Source organism: Mus caroli, unplaced genomic scaffold (genome assembly GCF_978045245.1).
Source record: "Mus caroli unplaced genomic scaffold, Mus_caroli_1 scaffold_7, whole genome shotgun sequence".
Lineage (NCBI taxonomy): Eukaryota > Metazoa > Chordata > Mammalia > Rodentia > Muridae > Mus > Mus caroli.
In genome coordinates this window covers 143,377,281-143,392,149 of record NW_028227262.1, presented here as the reverse complement: position 1 = coordinate 143,392,149, position 14,869 = coordinate 143,377,281, and the positions used below count along the sequence as shown (strand labels likewise).

Sequence of the window (14,869 nt, the reverse complement as noted above, 5' to 3'; positions counted from 1 at the left end):
AGTTCTTTATTGTGGTATTTTGCATATTGTAAACACAGCACACATTTTTGTGCTTTAAAAAAAATACAAATGGAAAGCACACTCTCGGGGAAGAGTTTTCTTCTATCTAAGGAATTAGAATGCAACGTTCCTGTGTTCTTCTATGCATAGACGACAGCATTGGATCACAGCCCTTTGTCTGGCCAAGCACCTAGTAGAGTAATATTTTTCTAATAAACTCTTCATGGCTTTCTATTGTAGTAGGCTTTTAAACTCTTCTGAGAACCATTGTTTAAAATCAAAACCCTTCTATCTGGGAAGACAAGAATGGGCTACTATTTAAAGGTGACTAATGTAGTCATTCGATGAAATGCCTCCAGTTTTGAGATCATGAAGATGCCAGCGTACAGATGAGACAGCTCTATCAAAACCAAAATAACTGAATGTGCACCTTGACCTTTTTCTTCACAGAATGAGAGAAAAGACGTGGCTCTCATCTTACTTCCTCTAGACTTTCGCACAACTCAGTCCCTCAGTTCTCAAGGTCACCCCATGGAGCTTTTCCTGGTGAAAATTTTTTGGTGGGGAGGCAGCCTTCCCAAACCAGAACACTGGCTCCTGTTATCCTTGATAATGTACTTTCTCCGTGCTTGGAGAACGTCTGTGATGCTTAGCATCTGCTGGCATGGTGGTACCACAGGACTGGGGATCTTACACGGAATCTGTACCAATTTAGTAAATGAACGTGTAGAAGAGAAGAGAAGGAGGGATTATCTAAACTCCATTAGAACCAATGAAATAAACTACCTACTTACGTTACTAGAGTAAATGTAATACCGTATTCAAAAATCCATGAGAACAGCTTTCGATACTTTTTCTCATTTGTATTTATGAGTTAGATTTTCCTGTGATACCTTGTTCCCTAAATCTGCTATGTTTCCGTCAGTGGTCCTGAACGCTCCCCTAAAGGAAGCAGGTGGAGAGAGACCCACATTTTCACAGAGCAGAAAGGGCACCAGTTAACATCTGGCCAGTGGAAGTTGCCTGGGCCCATTTGTGAGAGCTCATTGAATTCACATGAATTCATGAACTGTTCTGAATTTGTAAATGCTGTTCAGTCTAGGTTGTTTTCTCCCAGACCAGTGGCATTGACTTTGGGGGTCTGTCCCGGCTTGTTTACTTGCCAGTGGCATTTGACCTGGGGTTAGACCTGTATTTAACCCTTTCCTGTAGGTCAAAACCAAATTGATTTGACAAAGATGAAATTGGAAATGAGTCATGTGTGCCCCAGGTGTCCTGTGCTCAGAAAGCACTGCAGGTGGAAGCATTTTCAGACCTGTTTCTGGGCCATCTCCTAAGAAGCTTCAGAGGTCATGAAGGTGATTCCACGGCATCCCATGTGGTCAGGGTCTGGGGAGGAACCTAACAGGTGCCCACTTGGTGCAGTTTTCCCAGCAGGTTAGGAGGCTTTCAAAGAGGTCCGTTTGGAAGATAATTTATTCATGTATTCATGAGCATTTGTCTGGCATTTTCTGTGAAGTGATTTACTTCAAAGTTGCCCTAAACGACTGGAACTTTGCACTTTATTTTACCTCCCACCATCAGCCGAAGACTTTGATTTTTAAGATGAAAAAATTTTGCATTTTTCTCTTTCTTCTTTCTAGAGGATGAGGACGATGAGGAGATGGTAGAACCCAAAATTGGTCATGATTCTGAACTGGAAAATCAAGAAAAAAAGCAGGAGACAAAGGAAGGTAAGGAGACAAAGGGAGGTATCTTTGGCGGATACACTGGGTTACCACTTGGTTGTATTGTTTTCTTTTACCAAACTAAGAGACAATAGAAGCAAAGAAAGCTGAAGCTCACATGCCCTTTGTATAAGATTTTGTATGACAACTCAGTACATTACCTTTGAAAACAGACGCTGGAAGCTCCAGGTCAAGAATTGGTTGCTTCTAGGCTGGCTGAAATGAATAAAGTAGAAGCAACTTGGGTGATAGTCACAATTTCATAGAATGACTACTAAACACAGAGATAACATCGCACAAGCTGCCAGTTGCCATGTTAGAGCAGAAAAGATAATCGGGAGGAAAAGGAACAGCTGCAATTACTTTATCAATTAGTTCTGAAGGGTTTTTTGTTTTTTTAGTTTTTTGTTTTTTTTTAAATTTTTTATTAGGTATTTTCCTCATTTACATTTCCAATGCTATTTCAAAAGTCCCCCATATTCTCCCCCCCCCACCCCCCGCACACTCCCCTACCCTCCCACTCCCACTTCTTGGCCCTGGCGTTCCCCATGGGCTGGAGACATGGCTCAGCCGTTAAAGGCTAGGCTCACAACCAAAAATAGTTGTGAAGTTTTATAAATAGAAACAGTAACGGCAATCGTTATTCTGCTGAGTAAAGGGCTCTTCCACAGCTCTGCACATGCTAAGACAACTAAGCACATGTTTCAGTGATAACAGTTACTAACACTGCCGAGTTACTTCAATGATAGAGCAAATTTTTTCATGGTAATTGCAAGGTCCTGAATTCAGATCTCCTCACTGGAAGGGAAAAGAAGACAAAATAAAAACTGGCATTGATTAAAGGCTTACAATATACTTGCCTCTCCTCCAAGCAGGTGAAAAAACACTGTCTACTAATCAAAATGTCCTTTGGATGCGTGTACTATTATTATCATTATTGTACTGGCAGAGAACTAAGAGAGAAAGATTTTAAAAAACTGCCCCAGGATACATAACGTATGAGTACGTTAGCCAAAGCATAGGTTGAAGCTTGCATGAGCTAAGTCTTAGGTTGAACCTACAGCCTGCATGCTATACCATAGTGCCATGTTCATGACTTTTCTTTAGAAACTTCTCTTGTTTACTAAGACAGACAGAGAATTTGAATTGTTCTTACTGAAAAATGGCAAGTGGCCCCTGAAGAACTGGGAGCAGGCTTTGAAAGACTCTCCTGAACATCTAATTAGTCTTCAGATCAAGTGCACATCAGCATAAACCTAATAAGCAGCTCAGTTCATATCTAAATTTTAAAAAATGGCTTTGGATCTGGCTTGGTGCGGGTCAAGTTCTTGAGTCGAGAGTTTTATAGGAGTGTGTCTTGCTCCAGTTCCTTGCATTCTCATGAGAAAAAATCCATTTGGTCTGAATAGCTGCCACAGACTGCACCCATGCACACTTAGTAGAATCTTGCACAGATACGAAGTGGTGACACTTCTTAACTTTTGAAACTTGTGTCCTGAGGCTAGAAAGAAGTCTACGCAGTTCAGAGCACTGTTGATCTTTCAGAGGACTTGAGTTGGATTATCTGCACCTACATAGCAGCACACAGCCATCGGTAACTCCACTTACCGAAAATCCAGAACCTTCTTCTGGCCTCTGTGGGTACCAGGCACACAAGTGGTGCATACATGCGTGCAAAACACCCATACAAATAAAATAAAAATAAGCAAATTCTTTTAAAAAGAGAGCGATTAAAAAATAAAAATTGCCTCCTGCTAAGTAAGGCATATTTGAGTTCCATATGTGTGTTTAGCTGTGTCTTGATTATATTTATGCAAACAAGGTTATAGAAAAACCAGTGTAAAGTAGTGAAGCAAAAGAAAGGGGTCTGCAGCCAAGGTGCTTGGATCAAATCTTGGCTCTGCCACTCCTTAGCTCCATGATCAATAATGACTAACTTGGCTGACTTACCTTCTTTTGGCTCCAGTTTCCTCATCTGGCAAGCAGAGATAATACCTACCTCATGAGTTTGTTTTTTAGTGTAAGACTCAAAGGGGCCAGTATGGAACAACTTGGCATGAAATAAGCACTGTGGAAATGTTTGCCAAATTATTATTAGTTGTCTTGCCTTACAGTACTGGGTCTGTAACTGTGCCCTACACATGATGTTATGGCCTTGTGTGCCCCAGTTCCCTGAGCTCATGTTCGGCATAACCCATAGCTTTGAAATCAAAAGATTCAAACAGTTTGGCTTTTTTCTTCTGTTTTGGAGAGCCATCGGTAAGGCTCTTACCATGCCCAGTTTCAGGCATCAAGGAAATAAGGTTCCAGGAAGGACTGAGAACAAGAGAAAGACTCAGTGTCTTAACAGTTGCATCCATAGAAGGCACTGGGGTTGCCTTTTTTTTCTGAGAAGCTCGAAACAGATTGCATAGGAAAGATTTCACATCTAAACCTATACCTAAAACATCTTATTTAAAAAAAAAAAATCAATGAAGTGAATGCCTTTATCACTGGTAAAGCCAGGGATGAAATAAGCCAGGATCCACTGAAACACATTCTGTTTTCTTTTGCAAAACAGCTTAAAACATGCCCAGTGATATACAGCCTCCAAGTTCTTGGTAGGCCTTGGCAGGGACTCACCACTGCCATGCCACCCCCAACCCCAATCTCCAGACCCTCTTCCTGGCAAAGTCAAGCGCCTCCTTCTTAACATCCAAGCAAAAACACCCCTCAGTTTTAACTGCTCCCCCATGCTTATGGAGTTGATTAAAGCCATACTAAAAGTCAAAAAGGAGCTTGAAAGAACATTTCCTGTTACCGCAGCACCCTGTGCCTTGTTCTCCATTAATGACATTTCTGCAAATTAGCACATAATGGGTTAAAAGCATGTTTATGTTAGCATCAAACTATCTGGCTTTCCCCCACCCCCACCCCCTTTAAGCAAGACAGTATTTTACAAACCTTTAAAAGAATCTGTAGCAGATCTAATTGTGGCGCCATTCACAGGACTGTGGAGTAGGGCTGTGTCAGCACTTCCAGCAGGAACCCTGCCTTTAGGGGACTTAGTACTCAGCCATAAAAATTTGCTCTGGGCTAAAACTTGACATACAGCTCCAAACCAGGGAACACATTTTTGGGAAATCTATCTCTCTACCCCTCCCTCCTTCCCTCTTTTCATTTCTCCCTCCTTCCTTCTCCTCCTCCCTCCCTCTTTCCCTCCCTCCCTCCTTTCCTTCTTCTTCTCTTCTTCTCTTCTTTCTCTTCCTCCTCCTCCTGTTTCTTCTTCTTCATGAAGAAAAATATAATAAGACATGGAAAATTCAATATGCACTAGGTTTTTATTTGTTTGATTTTTACATAGTTCTCCATCTGACACCAAGATGCCTTGAGGATAAAGGAAATAGTTTTGATTTACTATTTTGTCATGTGCACTTTCTTGCACAAAGAATATACAATGTTGCAGGTTAGCTTTTTAAGTTTGCGTCAAAACTCTGGAACTCTCCAAATGTCCCTGTCAGGTTAAGGAATTCAGAACAGGAGGATTGGAGCCCTCAGTCCTGTAAATTCAAATGAAACATTAAGCCTCAAGTTAGCTTCAGAGTCCAGTGCCTGTCTGTGTTAGTTTCATTGGTTCCCTGCTGCTGTTTATGAACTGATTGTACTGTAAAATTTCCATTAGGACCATTTGCCCCAATTTCATCTCATGTTTTCACTGGCTGCATGGGATGCTTATTTTTATCTTTTAGATTGTCTTGCAAAACATCTTTTAAGCACCATGTTTTATATTCCAATGCAATGCTGGATTGTAAAAACAAGGCAAGCCATTTATAAAGTGGGTATTTTACATATTAATCTAGACTTAAAATGAGATGAAGGGACTAGGGAGGTGGCTTAGTCAATAAATTCTATGCAATGCATACTTGACCTGTGTTTGTGTTCCCAGCACCCATGTGCAAAGCTAGATGCAGCAGCCCCTTGCCAATAATCCAGGCATTGGAGAAGCAGAGACAGGTAGACCCAGGAGCTAGATGGCCTTTTCTAAATAACTGATGAGGTTGGGGTTTCCTGCCTCAAAAATGGAAAGTGATTAAGAAAGACATCTGACATTGTCTTCTGGCCTGCACACACACACACACAGACACACAGACACAGACACACACACACATACACACACACACACACACTGAAATGAAAATATTCAGTATAAGCTGTGAGCTTCATTATGGACACTTTGTCTTTGTAGAGGCAAATGTTCTAAGAACCCTAGAAACAAGAGAAAGTGGATATAGTAAATGGAACAGTTAAAAAGAAGCTAAATACATATTTGTAAGAAAAGTCAAGAATGAGAAAAAGAAAGAAAACAGAGCCAGTGGGATAGAACCGTCTTAAAGGGTGTGTGAAAAATGTAAGACTTCATACATAAGACTAAGGAAAATTAACACTATATAATTAAGTAATAAAAAGCAGATCCTGAATAAAATTTGTACTAGATTTTAATTTTGCATGCCACAAGCTCATATAAATTCATGAGCATGTTTCATCTCTTCCATGGATGTTATTCAGGCTAACTGTAACTGAATGCATTTATAGGTTAGCTTGTTCTTTGGATACTAAGTAAGTCATATGTATGGAGTCTATTTTTCACACAGATTCTTCTTTTCAAAGGACATTTTAAATGCATAAAGAATTGGGAGCCATCAAGCTCCTGAAAGGAATTCTTTATGCTTTATGTTATGACACTAAATAAAATATTATATAATTCACACCCACATTTTGCTCTGATGTGGCTTTTGATGATAAATTAATTCTACCTTTTTTACATCTCCCTTGAACATATTTTAATATATGTGTGTGTATGTGTATGTATATGTATATATACATGCATATCATATAGATATATACAATCCATTGGACTTAAGAGACAGGAAGAAGCAGCAGAAAGATATTCCAAGGGGAACTTGGGAGTGTATCTGGGGAAAAGAGACTGTTGACTGGATTTGTTCATTTCTGTATTTAAAGCATAGAGGACTCCACTAACTAACACTTTGTTTTTCTGTCTGAGGTTTTATTTTTTGGTTCCTCTTTTAACTAGGTACTCCATTAGTCTCTCATTTCTATTGTAACAACACCAATTTAAATATTTTGTAAGCATTGGGAGTTCAGTTTTAATCAAAAGTAGGTAGGATTGTATTTAATTTGTAAGTTGAATATTGTTTATGACTTTTTGAAAGCGCTCATCTGCACGTGAATGTTATTATTTTGTGCAAACAAATCATGTCATTTGATCCCTGTTAGACATCAAAGCTGAGCATAAAGTGTATCCTTTGTTTTGGTTCAGTAGCAATTTGATTTGGGGCCAAACATTGCATTGTTAAGGATGCTGTCTGGAGAGGCGGCTGGTTTGCCTACCTGGACTCAAGCCTCTGCAAGGTCACTTTGATCAGCCATTTATGTTCCTCCCAAAGAAGAGGTTGTATGTCCTGAAAGCTGAGATCAAAGTGACAATAAGCTGTAGGAAAGAAAAAAAATTACGGAAAATTACACAGATAGTATTTTTTATTCAAGGTAATAGACTCGTAAGAGGAGATACAGGGTGAAATAGATGTGGTTCAAAAAGATAAACAGAGAGTAGATTTTCTTGTTGGTTTTTTTTTCTTGTATTCAGAGTAAAAGGCAGAAGGGTAAAGGATGAAAGCTCCTGCTGTTTTGTTTAATTCCAAGCACGTCTTGAGTCATCTATGAAGAGGAACCAAGCCCGAATCTTTTTAAAAGACATTTTGCTTGGCCCATGCCAGCTTTGTTTGGTGAGGGTAACTCATTTGTTAACAATATTAACCAAACCAATTGGACCTAGAATTTTATGGCTTTGGTCTTTGTTTCACCTGGTTGCATTTAGTAGCTTTACTGTACTCATCAAAGAGATAATTCAAGCTTCACCAGGAGGCTAGGAAAATACACTGATACATTGGTTCTTAATCACTTATGCTTGATGCTTATCTATTTTGGGGTTGTATATACTTTTTATTTTTAAACTGAACTACTGCTCAGAGTTTAAGCTCAAATTAGCAAGAGTCAGAGCTAGAAAGTGGCTGGTAAAATGGTGGTTTGGTAGCATTCTCCTCATTATTAATGGTCTCTACCAAATCCCATTCTGAATTCTGAATCTAGACATCACCAGCTTCCTCATTTTGCAGACTAGCACCTGGGCAAGACTTCACAGTCGAGCTTGAAGGGAATCTTGGAAAGCCTCAATACACCCAGCAATTTTAGGGCTCTGGCACCTTAGAGTTCTAAGAACTGTTTCTGATTCTGTTCAGGACTGCCAGAGGTGATGAGTGGCTTGTGTTCGCAGGTCTTCTGCTGTAGTTGATAAATCACATTTTGCCATATTGCTAACCGGGCAGCATTTCTGAAGCATGAATCAGCTCCATCAGAGTCAGTCTCATTTTTTTTACTATTATGAATGGAATCTTGAGTCTTTTCAAACTCTCAGTAGAAGGGTCTGATGCAAGGAAGGGGGAAGCCCAAAGGAAGAGGAAAACACCCTGCCATGATTCTACAGAAGGGCTTCTTCATCCTTCAGATTTCTTAGAACAATGCCTTTAAATGTTATTAATCAAGTTGAATAAAACTTCTATAAAATACTATGTAGCAGCTGACTGTATCTAAAAGATTCCTCATATCGTGTGGCCAGGGAGAGCATGGTCCTGATTGTGGAGCTGCTCTGGAGTCTTGTGAAGCTCGGAGGAAAGCTAGTTCATCCAGGACACTAACTGCGATCTTAATTGGTTACTCTCTGAGCTAAATGCCCAGTGTTTTCTTCAGACGTGATAGTTCAACTGTCCCCTGGATGTGTTCAGGGGAGAAGTAGAGCTTCTAGAGACCATAAAGGCTCCGCTGAAATGACTGCCCAGAGACCTTTCCCAGCCTGGGGGAGTTGCTAATCTCTTCCCTAGAGCTTTATGCAAAAAGGGTTGCTGAAGAAATTGCTTATAGAATTTGCTTATAGACTTTGACGTCAGCTGTCTTGTAGGCACCATGGAAGCCTGAAAGTTACTTCATGTCCTTTTTTTTTTTTTTTTTTTTTTTTTTTTGGTTTTTCGAGACAGGGTTTCTCTGTGTAGCCCTGGCTATCCTGGAACTTACTCTGTAGACCAGCTGGCCTGGAACTCAGAAATCCACCTGCCTCTGCCTCCTGAGTGCTGGGATTAAAGGCATGCACCACCACTTAACCAGATGGAATTACAATAAAATAACCACTCTGAGTAACAAAAGAAACTGTAGGATGTTTCAGAGAAGCCCTGTGTGACTTCAGACCAGGAAGGACATAGCTTCCCTAACGATGTCAGTGTCCAGGATACAGGTCAGGTGGAATCACCCAGGGAGAGCAGAGCACACATCTGCACATCTGCACGGATAGACTCTAGTGAGTAAGATCTTACTCATGCATTTTTCTGCCTTATTTAGGTTTTTTTCCACTTCATTTTGAAAGCAAATAATATTTAGAACTGATATCTTAAAACATGCCAATCTATTTTTACTTACAATAATTTTTACTTCTTAAAAATAGCAAGTAGGTGAATATGAGACCTTTAGGGGGGAATAGCTACAAATGCCTTTGGCATGTCGATGGTCACAGTCACTATAGGATGGAACACAGGGCCCCAAATATAGGAGCTAGAGAAAGTACCCAAGAGCTGAAGGGGTCTGCAACCCTATAGGTGGAAAAACAATATGAACTAACCAGTACCTCCAGAGCTCATATCTCTAGCTACATATGTAGCAGAAGATGGCCTAGTTGGCCATCATTGGGAAGAGAGGCCCCTTGGTCTAGCAAACTTTATATGCCCCAGTACAGGGGAATGCCAGGGCCAAGAAGTGGGAGTTAGTGGGTAGGGGAGCAGGGCAGGGGGAGGGTATAAGGGACTTTTGGGATAGCATTTGAAATGTAAATGAAGAAATATCTAATAAAATGTGGGGAAAAATTTTAAAAAATGAAAACAACTCAAAAAGAAAAGAAAAACCACGCTGATCTGCATTTAAAAAAAGGAATGATTTATAATCCTAATTAACAATGGTTTGCTTTCCTGTGTATTATCTCTCCCCTGTTAAAATGCAAGCTCTTTCAAGGGCAGGATTTCTGTGGAACAGTTTTCAATTGTCCCCTTTCCTTCTTAACAATCTGTCTTGCATAAAAAGCCCCTCCAAGAGAGTTGACGGAGGAAGAAAAACAGCAGATCCTGCACTCGGAAGAGTTCCTCATCTTCTTCGACCGGACCATTCGAGTGATTGAAAGAGCTCTCGCAGAGGACTCGGACATCTTTTTTGACTACAGCGGTCGAGAGCTGGAGGAGAAAGATGGGTTCGTTGCTTATATACACTTTGAGAAACGTAGTGTGATAAATTGTTGCTTCTATTTTCTAAGTGTTCTTTTTAGGATGTGGGGTCCCTCTGAGCTTCCTAAATTGTTCCTGTACTAGACTCAAGCAATGATCTAGGCTCAGCTTCTCCAGTGCTTTATCCGGATGCTAGTTCAGCTTAACTCACTGATTTTAAATACATTTGTGAATTTGCTAGGCAAACCCTAAGTCTAGCAAATGAGAGGAAGATGGGAATTCCAGGACTGATCTTACCAAACATCTTTGACTGTGGGCTTTGTTTATAACTTCTGGCTTAGCATTTCCATGTAATTATCATGTGCCCCTATGAAATGCTTATGAACTTGCTATCAGCAGTCCAGTCCAGGTGATGGAGACAAACAGAGTCGCACATATTGCCCTTTGATAAAACATTCTCCTGTGTGGCTGGGGGAGATCTGGAGATCGAGATTGATTATTGCTGGCTAAGCAGGCAGGAACCTGGAGAAAATAAACAAGAGCTAGATAGGGCAACAAGAGAGGTAAGAAACAGTCTAGACCGTGCATCTTCTTTTTCGTCCTATAAGGCTGTGCATGTGTTACATGTGCACATTATAGGAAACACAGATGCCAAAGAGATGTTTACAGATAAAACAACCAAAATCTATTCAAAGAAACTGAGGGAGAGGGAGTCCACATGACTTTCCCTGTAACTGTGATGTAAGTGTTAGAAAGGACAGGAGCTGCCAGCCATCACCATGGGATGTCGGGTATCACTTTATAAGACTTTTAAGAAACAGACACTGTTGGATTGTTCCTATAGATTTCTTTTGTCTGGGAACAATGTGTGAAGATAGGGTCACCTGCTTTTTGCATCAAATTTTATTTTTTTTAAAGCTATGTCTAAAATTCAAATTCAAATGCATTCTTAAAGGACAAAATGGTTATGTAGCGGAGGCATGGTAATTATTGACTTTCATGCAGTGTTCTGAAAACATTCTCAACAGTTTGGCATAGTTAAACTGTGCAGAGGAGAGAAACAGTCTAAATTTGCAAGTTCTACCAATAATTGGCTTCTTTTAAAAGGGCCATTTCTAGTGGTTCAGTTGATTGTAACAGTCTCCCTTCCTATCTGAGTACACAGCCCACTACAGTACTGCTTTTCTAACAGGACTTAGTTTCATTCATCTTACCTATAGTGCTAGCACTGTCCTAGGATTAACCGAGGGGTCTAGAGCCAAGGGGTGGACATGGAAACCTTGCTATGTCAGATCACCAGAATTTAGATAGTTTCTGAAGCCAGGCTACTGAACAAGAACTACCAAGTTGAGTAGTACTGACATAACGTAGTGGAGTAAAGTGAATGGAAGGAGGGTGACTGTAGACAGACTCCAGGGCTGAATGAAAGCGAGGCAGTTTAGGCAGATTCTTTTGCAGAACCAGTAGCTGCTGGCACAGAGCAGGCATTACTCAATTTAAGAACACAGGCCCTTGAAGGAACTGAATGACCAGTGCAGAGTTCTTCAAAGGCAGTACCAAGGTCAGTTGAACGTTAGCCAAATATACACTGGCCAACTTGCAGTCAGTCCTCCGAGGCCCAGTGCTCCTTTGGTCAATGACTGACACAGTTAATGCCTGGACCACTCTTGTGATTCCCCAGCTCTCTACCACACCTGCCTCATGGCAGAAATGATCACCTACTGTCTCTCAAGGAGTCAGCCACTAAGGCCAATCACAATTCACAGATAGAAACATGGATATCATTTGGGGTCTAATAGTACAGAAGGTATTGATAACAAGAAACTCCATTCATTTTATGCTCCTTTAAGAGAAGACGGTTTAATTTTTCTATTTAGTCTTAGTGTGTGTATAGCGTGGGGACTGAAGGAGAAGTGAGAGGCAAACCTTGGGAGTCAGGTTCTCCTTCTACTAGAGGATCAAAGAGCTGAACTTGGGATATCAGACCCACATAAGTATTTTTATAAGCTGAAACAAATTTGATATTTTACAGCAGGCTCAGAGCAAATACTAAAAGCCTTTCTGAGCCGGTAGAAAGAGCCTTTTGTAGAAAAGAATATCTTTAATTCATTTACTCATGATCATGTGCTACTGCCTAGACACAACTTTGTCCTGGAACCTCACTTTTACCTCTGTTGCTTAACCTACCTTAGGGATGTGCAGGCTGGTGCCAACCTGTCTTTCAACCGTCAGTTCTACGATGAACATTGGTCTAAGCATCGGGTGGTCACATGTATGGACTGGTCTCTCCAGGTAAGAGCGCTGGCAGGAAAATCTTGACAAGTGTTTTGGTAACATCTATATGAGGAAAAGGATACTTGTTCTATTTTGGATATATTTATTAATCTATGACTCTGCCTACTGTTTTTGTTCACATTTTTCAAAAGTTTGGGGGCTAATTATCCATTTAGATATTGGTACTTATTAATTAATACACTCATAGAAAGGAACAAGCAGCCAGACCGTTCTGTGCAGGAAGCTCTTCTACGCATAGTCACTGTTGGTTTCCCACTAACCAACTTGATGAACGAGCAACCTCTTGACTATACATGAGTCACTATGCCCAGCACTGAGCAGTTAAGCAAGGTGTAACAGCACACAGTTAAGTTGTGGTGAAGTCAGAATTCGAATGCATGTGGTCTAAATTGTGAGCCCATACATTTTTTATCTGTAAAGCTTACATGCCAAGCACTATAGAAACTGCCTTGAAAGTGTCAGATTATTTCACCATCAAGAGAATTATATAAAGCAGCCACTATCAAGATTTGCATGCTGTAGCTGAAGAAACCAAGGCTCAGTAGATGCTGAGTAAGTCACTAACCTTCACTCACTCAGGGTACAGGAACAGTGATCTCAAACATTGCAGTGCTCTACTGCATTGGTTTTAACTGCTTTTCCCCTAAAAACAAAAACAAAAACAAAAAAAAACAGAAAAACTTGCTTATGAAGCTGAAAAAGAAGCACTTAAGGGTGACGGAGTATCCAGACAGACAGCAAGCATTGTTTCAGAGTGGAGTGTATGAGGGGATCACTCTCTGGTCACATCTCTGAAGACAGATCAAGGCAAAGAAGGAGAAGGTGATGCAGGCAGATAAGCAAGTGATGATATAAAAAGAGTCTCATTTAATGTCTTTGGGAGTTGGGGGAGAGCATGATCCCCATAACTGTATGGTCGACAGCTACCACTTAGGTGGGGTCCTCTGCTCTTGCACCATCTTTGGCATCCAAACAACAGAGCACAGAGAGTATGACTGTACTAAGACAGTCAAGCTTGCTCAGTCTCTCTGCAGTGTGTGGGTGGTCTGAGAGCATGCCCTGGTGTTCACAGAAATCAGATCCAAGCCCTAGCAAACACTTAGCTTGGAGTGTTCACTCATTCATGGTCTGGAAATCATGCAGGAGCTTTATCTGACACATACCCCAACAAAGGCAACTGCTAGTGGTGGCTAATACTCCCCAAAGAGACTGTTGGGTTCCCCAGCCTCTGTGTGTGTTTGCATGGGGTTATTTCCACAAAAGTTCCTCCCCATGGGACATTGTGTTAAAGGAAGTGTTTCTCTGTCCTTTCTCTCCCTCTCCCTCCCTCCTCCCCTCCCCTCCTCCTCCTCCTCCTCCTCCTCCTCTTCTCTCTCTCTCTTTCTCTCTCTCTACCTCTCTCTTTCTCTCTGTCTCTCTCTCTCTGTCTCTCTCTGTCTTTCTCTGTCTCTCTCTGTCTCTCTCTGTCTCTGTCTCTCTCTCTCTCTCTCTCTCTCTCTCTCTCTCACACACACACACACACACACACACACACCTTCCTGTCTATACTGTGGGAATTGATTTGAAATTGTAAGACATGCATTTTATAGAGATTTAAAAAAAAATTTAGAATCCCTAAAATTCTGTATCATAATACTTTTGTGAGTTCAAAGAACCAGCTTTTCATGCTTCTGAGACGAAGTGACACTTTGAATTGGAGTAGACGCACTTGGACATAGTAAGACAAAAAAAGAAGGGCTATGGTGTAATGGCAGCAGTTATGCCTTGGAGTTTCTTGTGTGAAACAAAATAGAACCGCAGGAAGAAAAGGAAAGAACTGTGAGTGATAATTCTGCTTTATATTCTGACTTCAGTAGGCAATAACACTCTAATTTTGCAATGCATGCAAAATATCATATAATCATTGCTCACTCAAAAAATCTGGAAACTCAACACCTGTAGGACCATGAAAGGCAGCCTAGTTCCTGGTGGAGCACAAGCTGGAAACCCCGGTGACCCTGACTGAGGAGCAGCAGGTGTTTCACCTGGTTCCCAGACACTAGGCTCCTGGCACAAGGTCACAGTTCTCCATAGATTTGTGCCCTTCAGTCACATAAGGGCAAGACCCCCACAGGTAGAGGTCATGTAGTCTCTCACATAAGGTACACAAGGCCTCTCTGTGCACCTTAGCCATGACCACCAAGCCTAACCAGCGGTCCATCGACAAGCCTAGGACTCCTAGAGGGATGCAGCCGGAGTCCCCCTGTCTTTACCCCCTTAGCCCCAGGCTAGTTCCAGCCCATGGGCCTCCACTCCATTTTCAGCTCTTCCCCAGCTCCCAGCGGTGCCTGGATACCCAAGAGCCGGAGAACCAGACTGCCCCAGCATCCCTGCAGGCCCAGAGACCCCTGAGCCAGCTTTGGCGAGCCCTGGTACCTCAAACTGTGCTTCCCCAACCTCAAAGTAGTGTCCCTTGACTTCCCATAGCCTGACACCCACTGACCTGGCACCAGCGTGGGGTAAGAACACTCAAAACTCCTGTGTCCCGCC

General features: G+C 41.4%; 1 protein-coding gene across 12 annotated transcripts in view; it reads left to right on the top strand.

Annotated features, from left to right (window-relative positions):
• Positions 1–14,869, top strand: part of Dync1i1 (dynein cytoplasmic 1 intermediate chain 1) — a 311,790-nt gene that overhangs the window by 183,114 nt on the left and 113,807 nt on the right. For all 12 annotated transcript variants that reach the window (XM_021164407.3, XM_029478836.2, XM_021164410.3 and 9 more), the window contains 3 exons: positions 1,644–1,733; positions 9,909–10,071; positions 12,238–12,337. In XM_021164407.3, the coding sequence (XP_021020066.1) occupies positions 1,644–1,733; positions 9,909–10,071; positions 12,238–12,337 (353 nt within the window). The remainder of the gene's footprint in view (positions 1–1,643; positions 1,734–9,908; positions 10,072–12,237; positions 12,338–14,869) is intronic.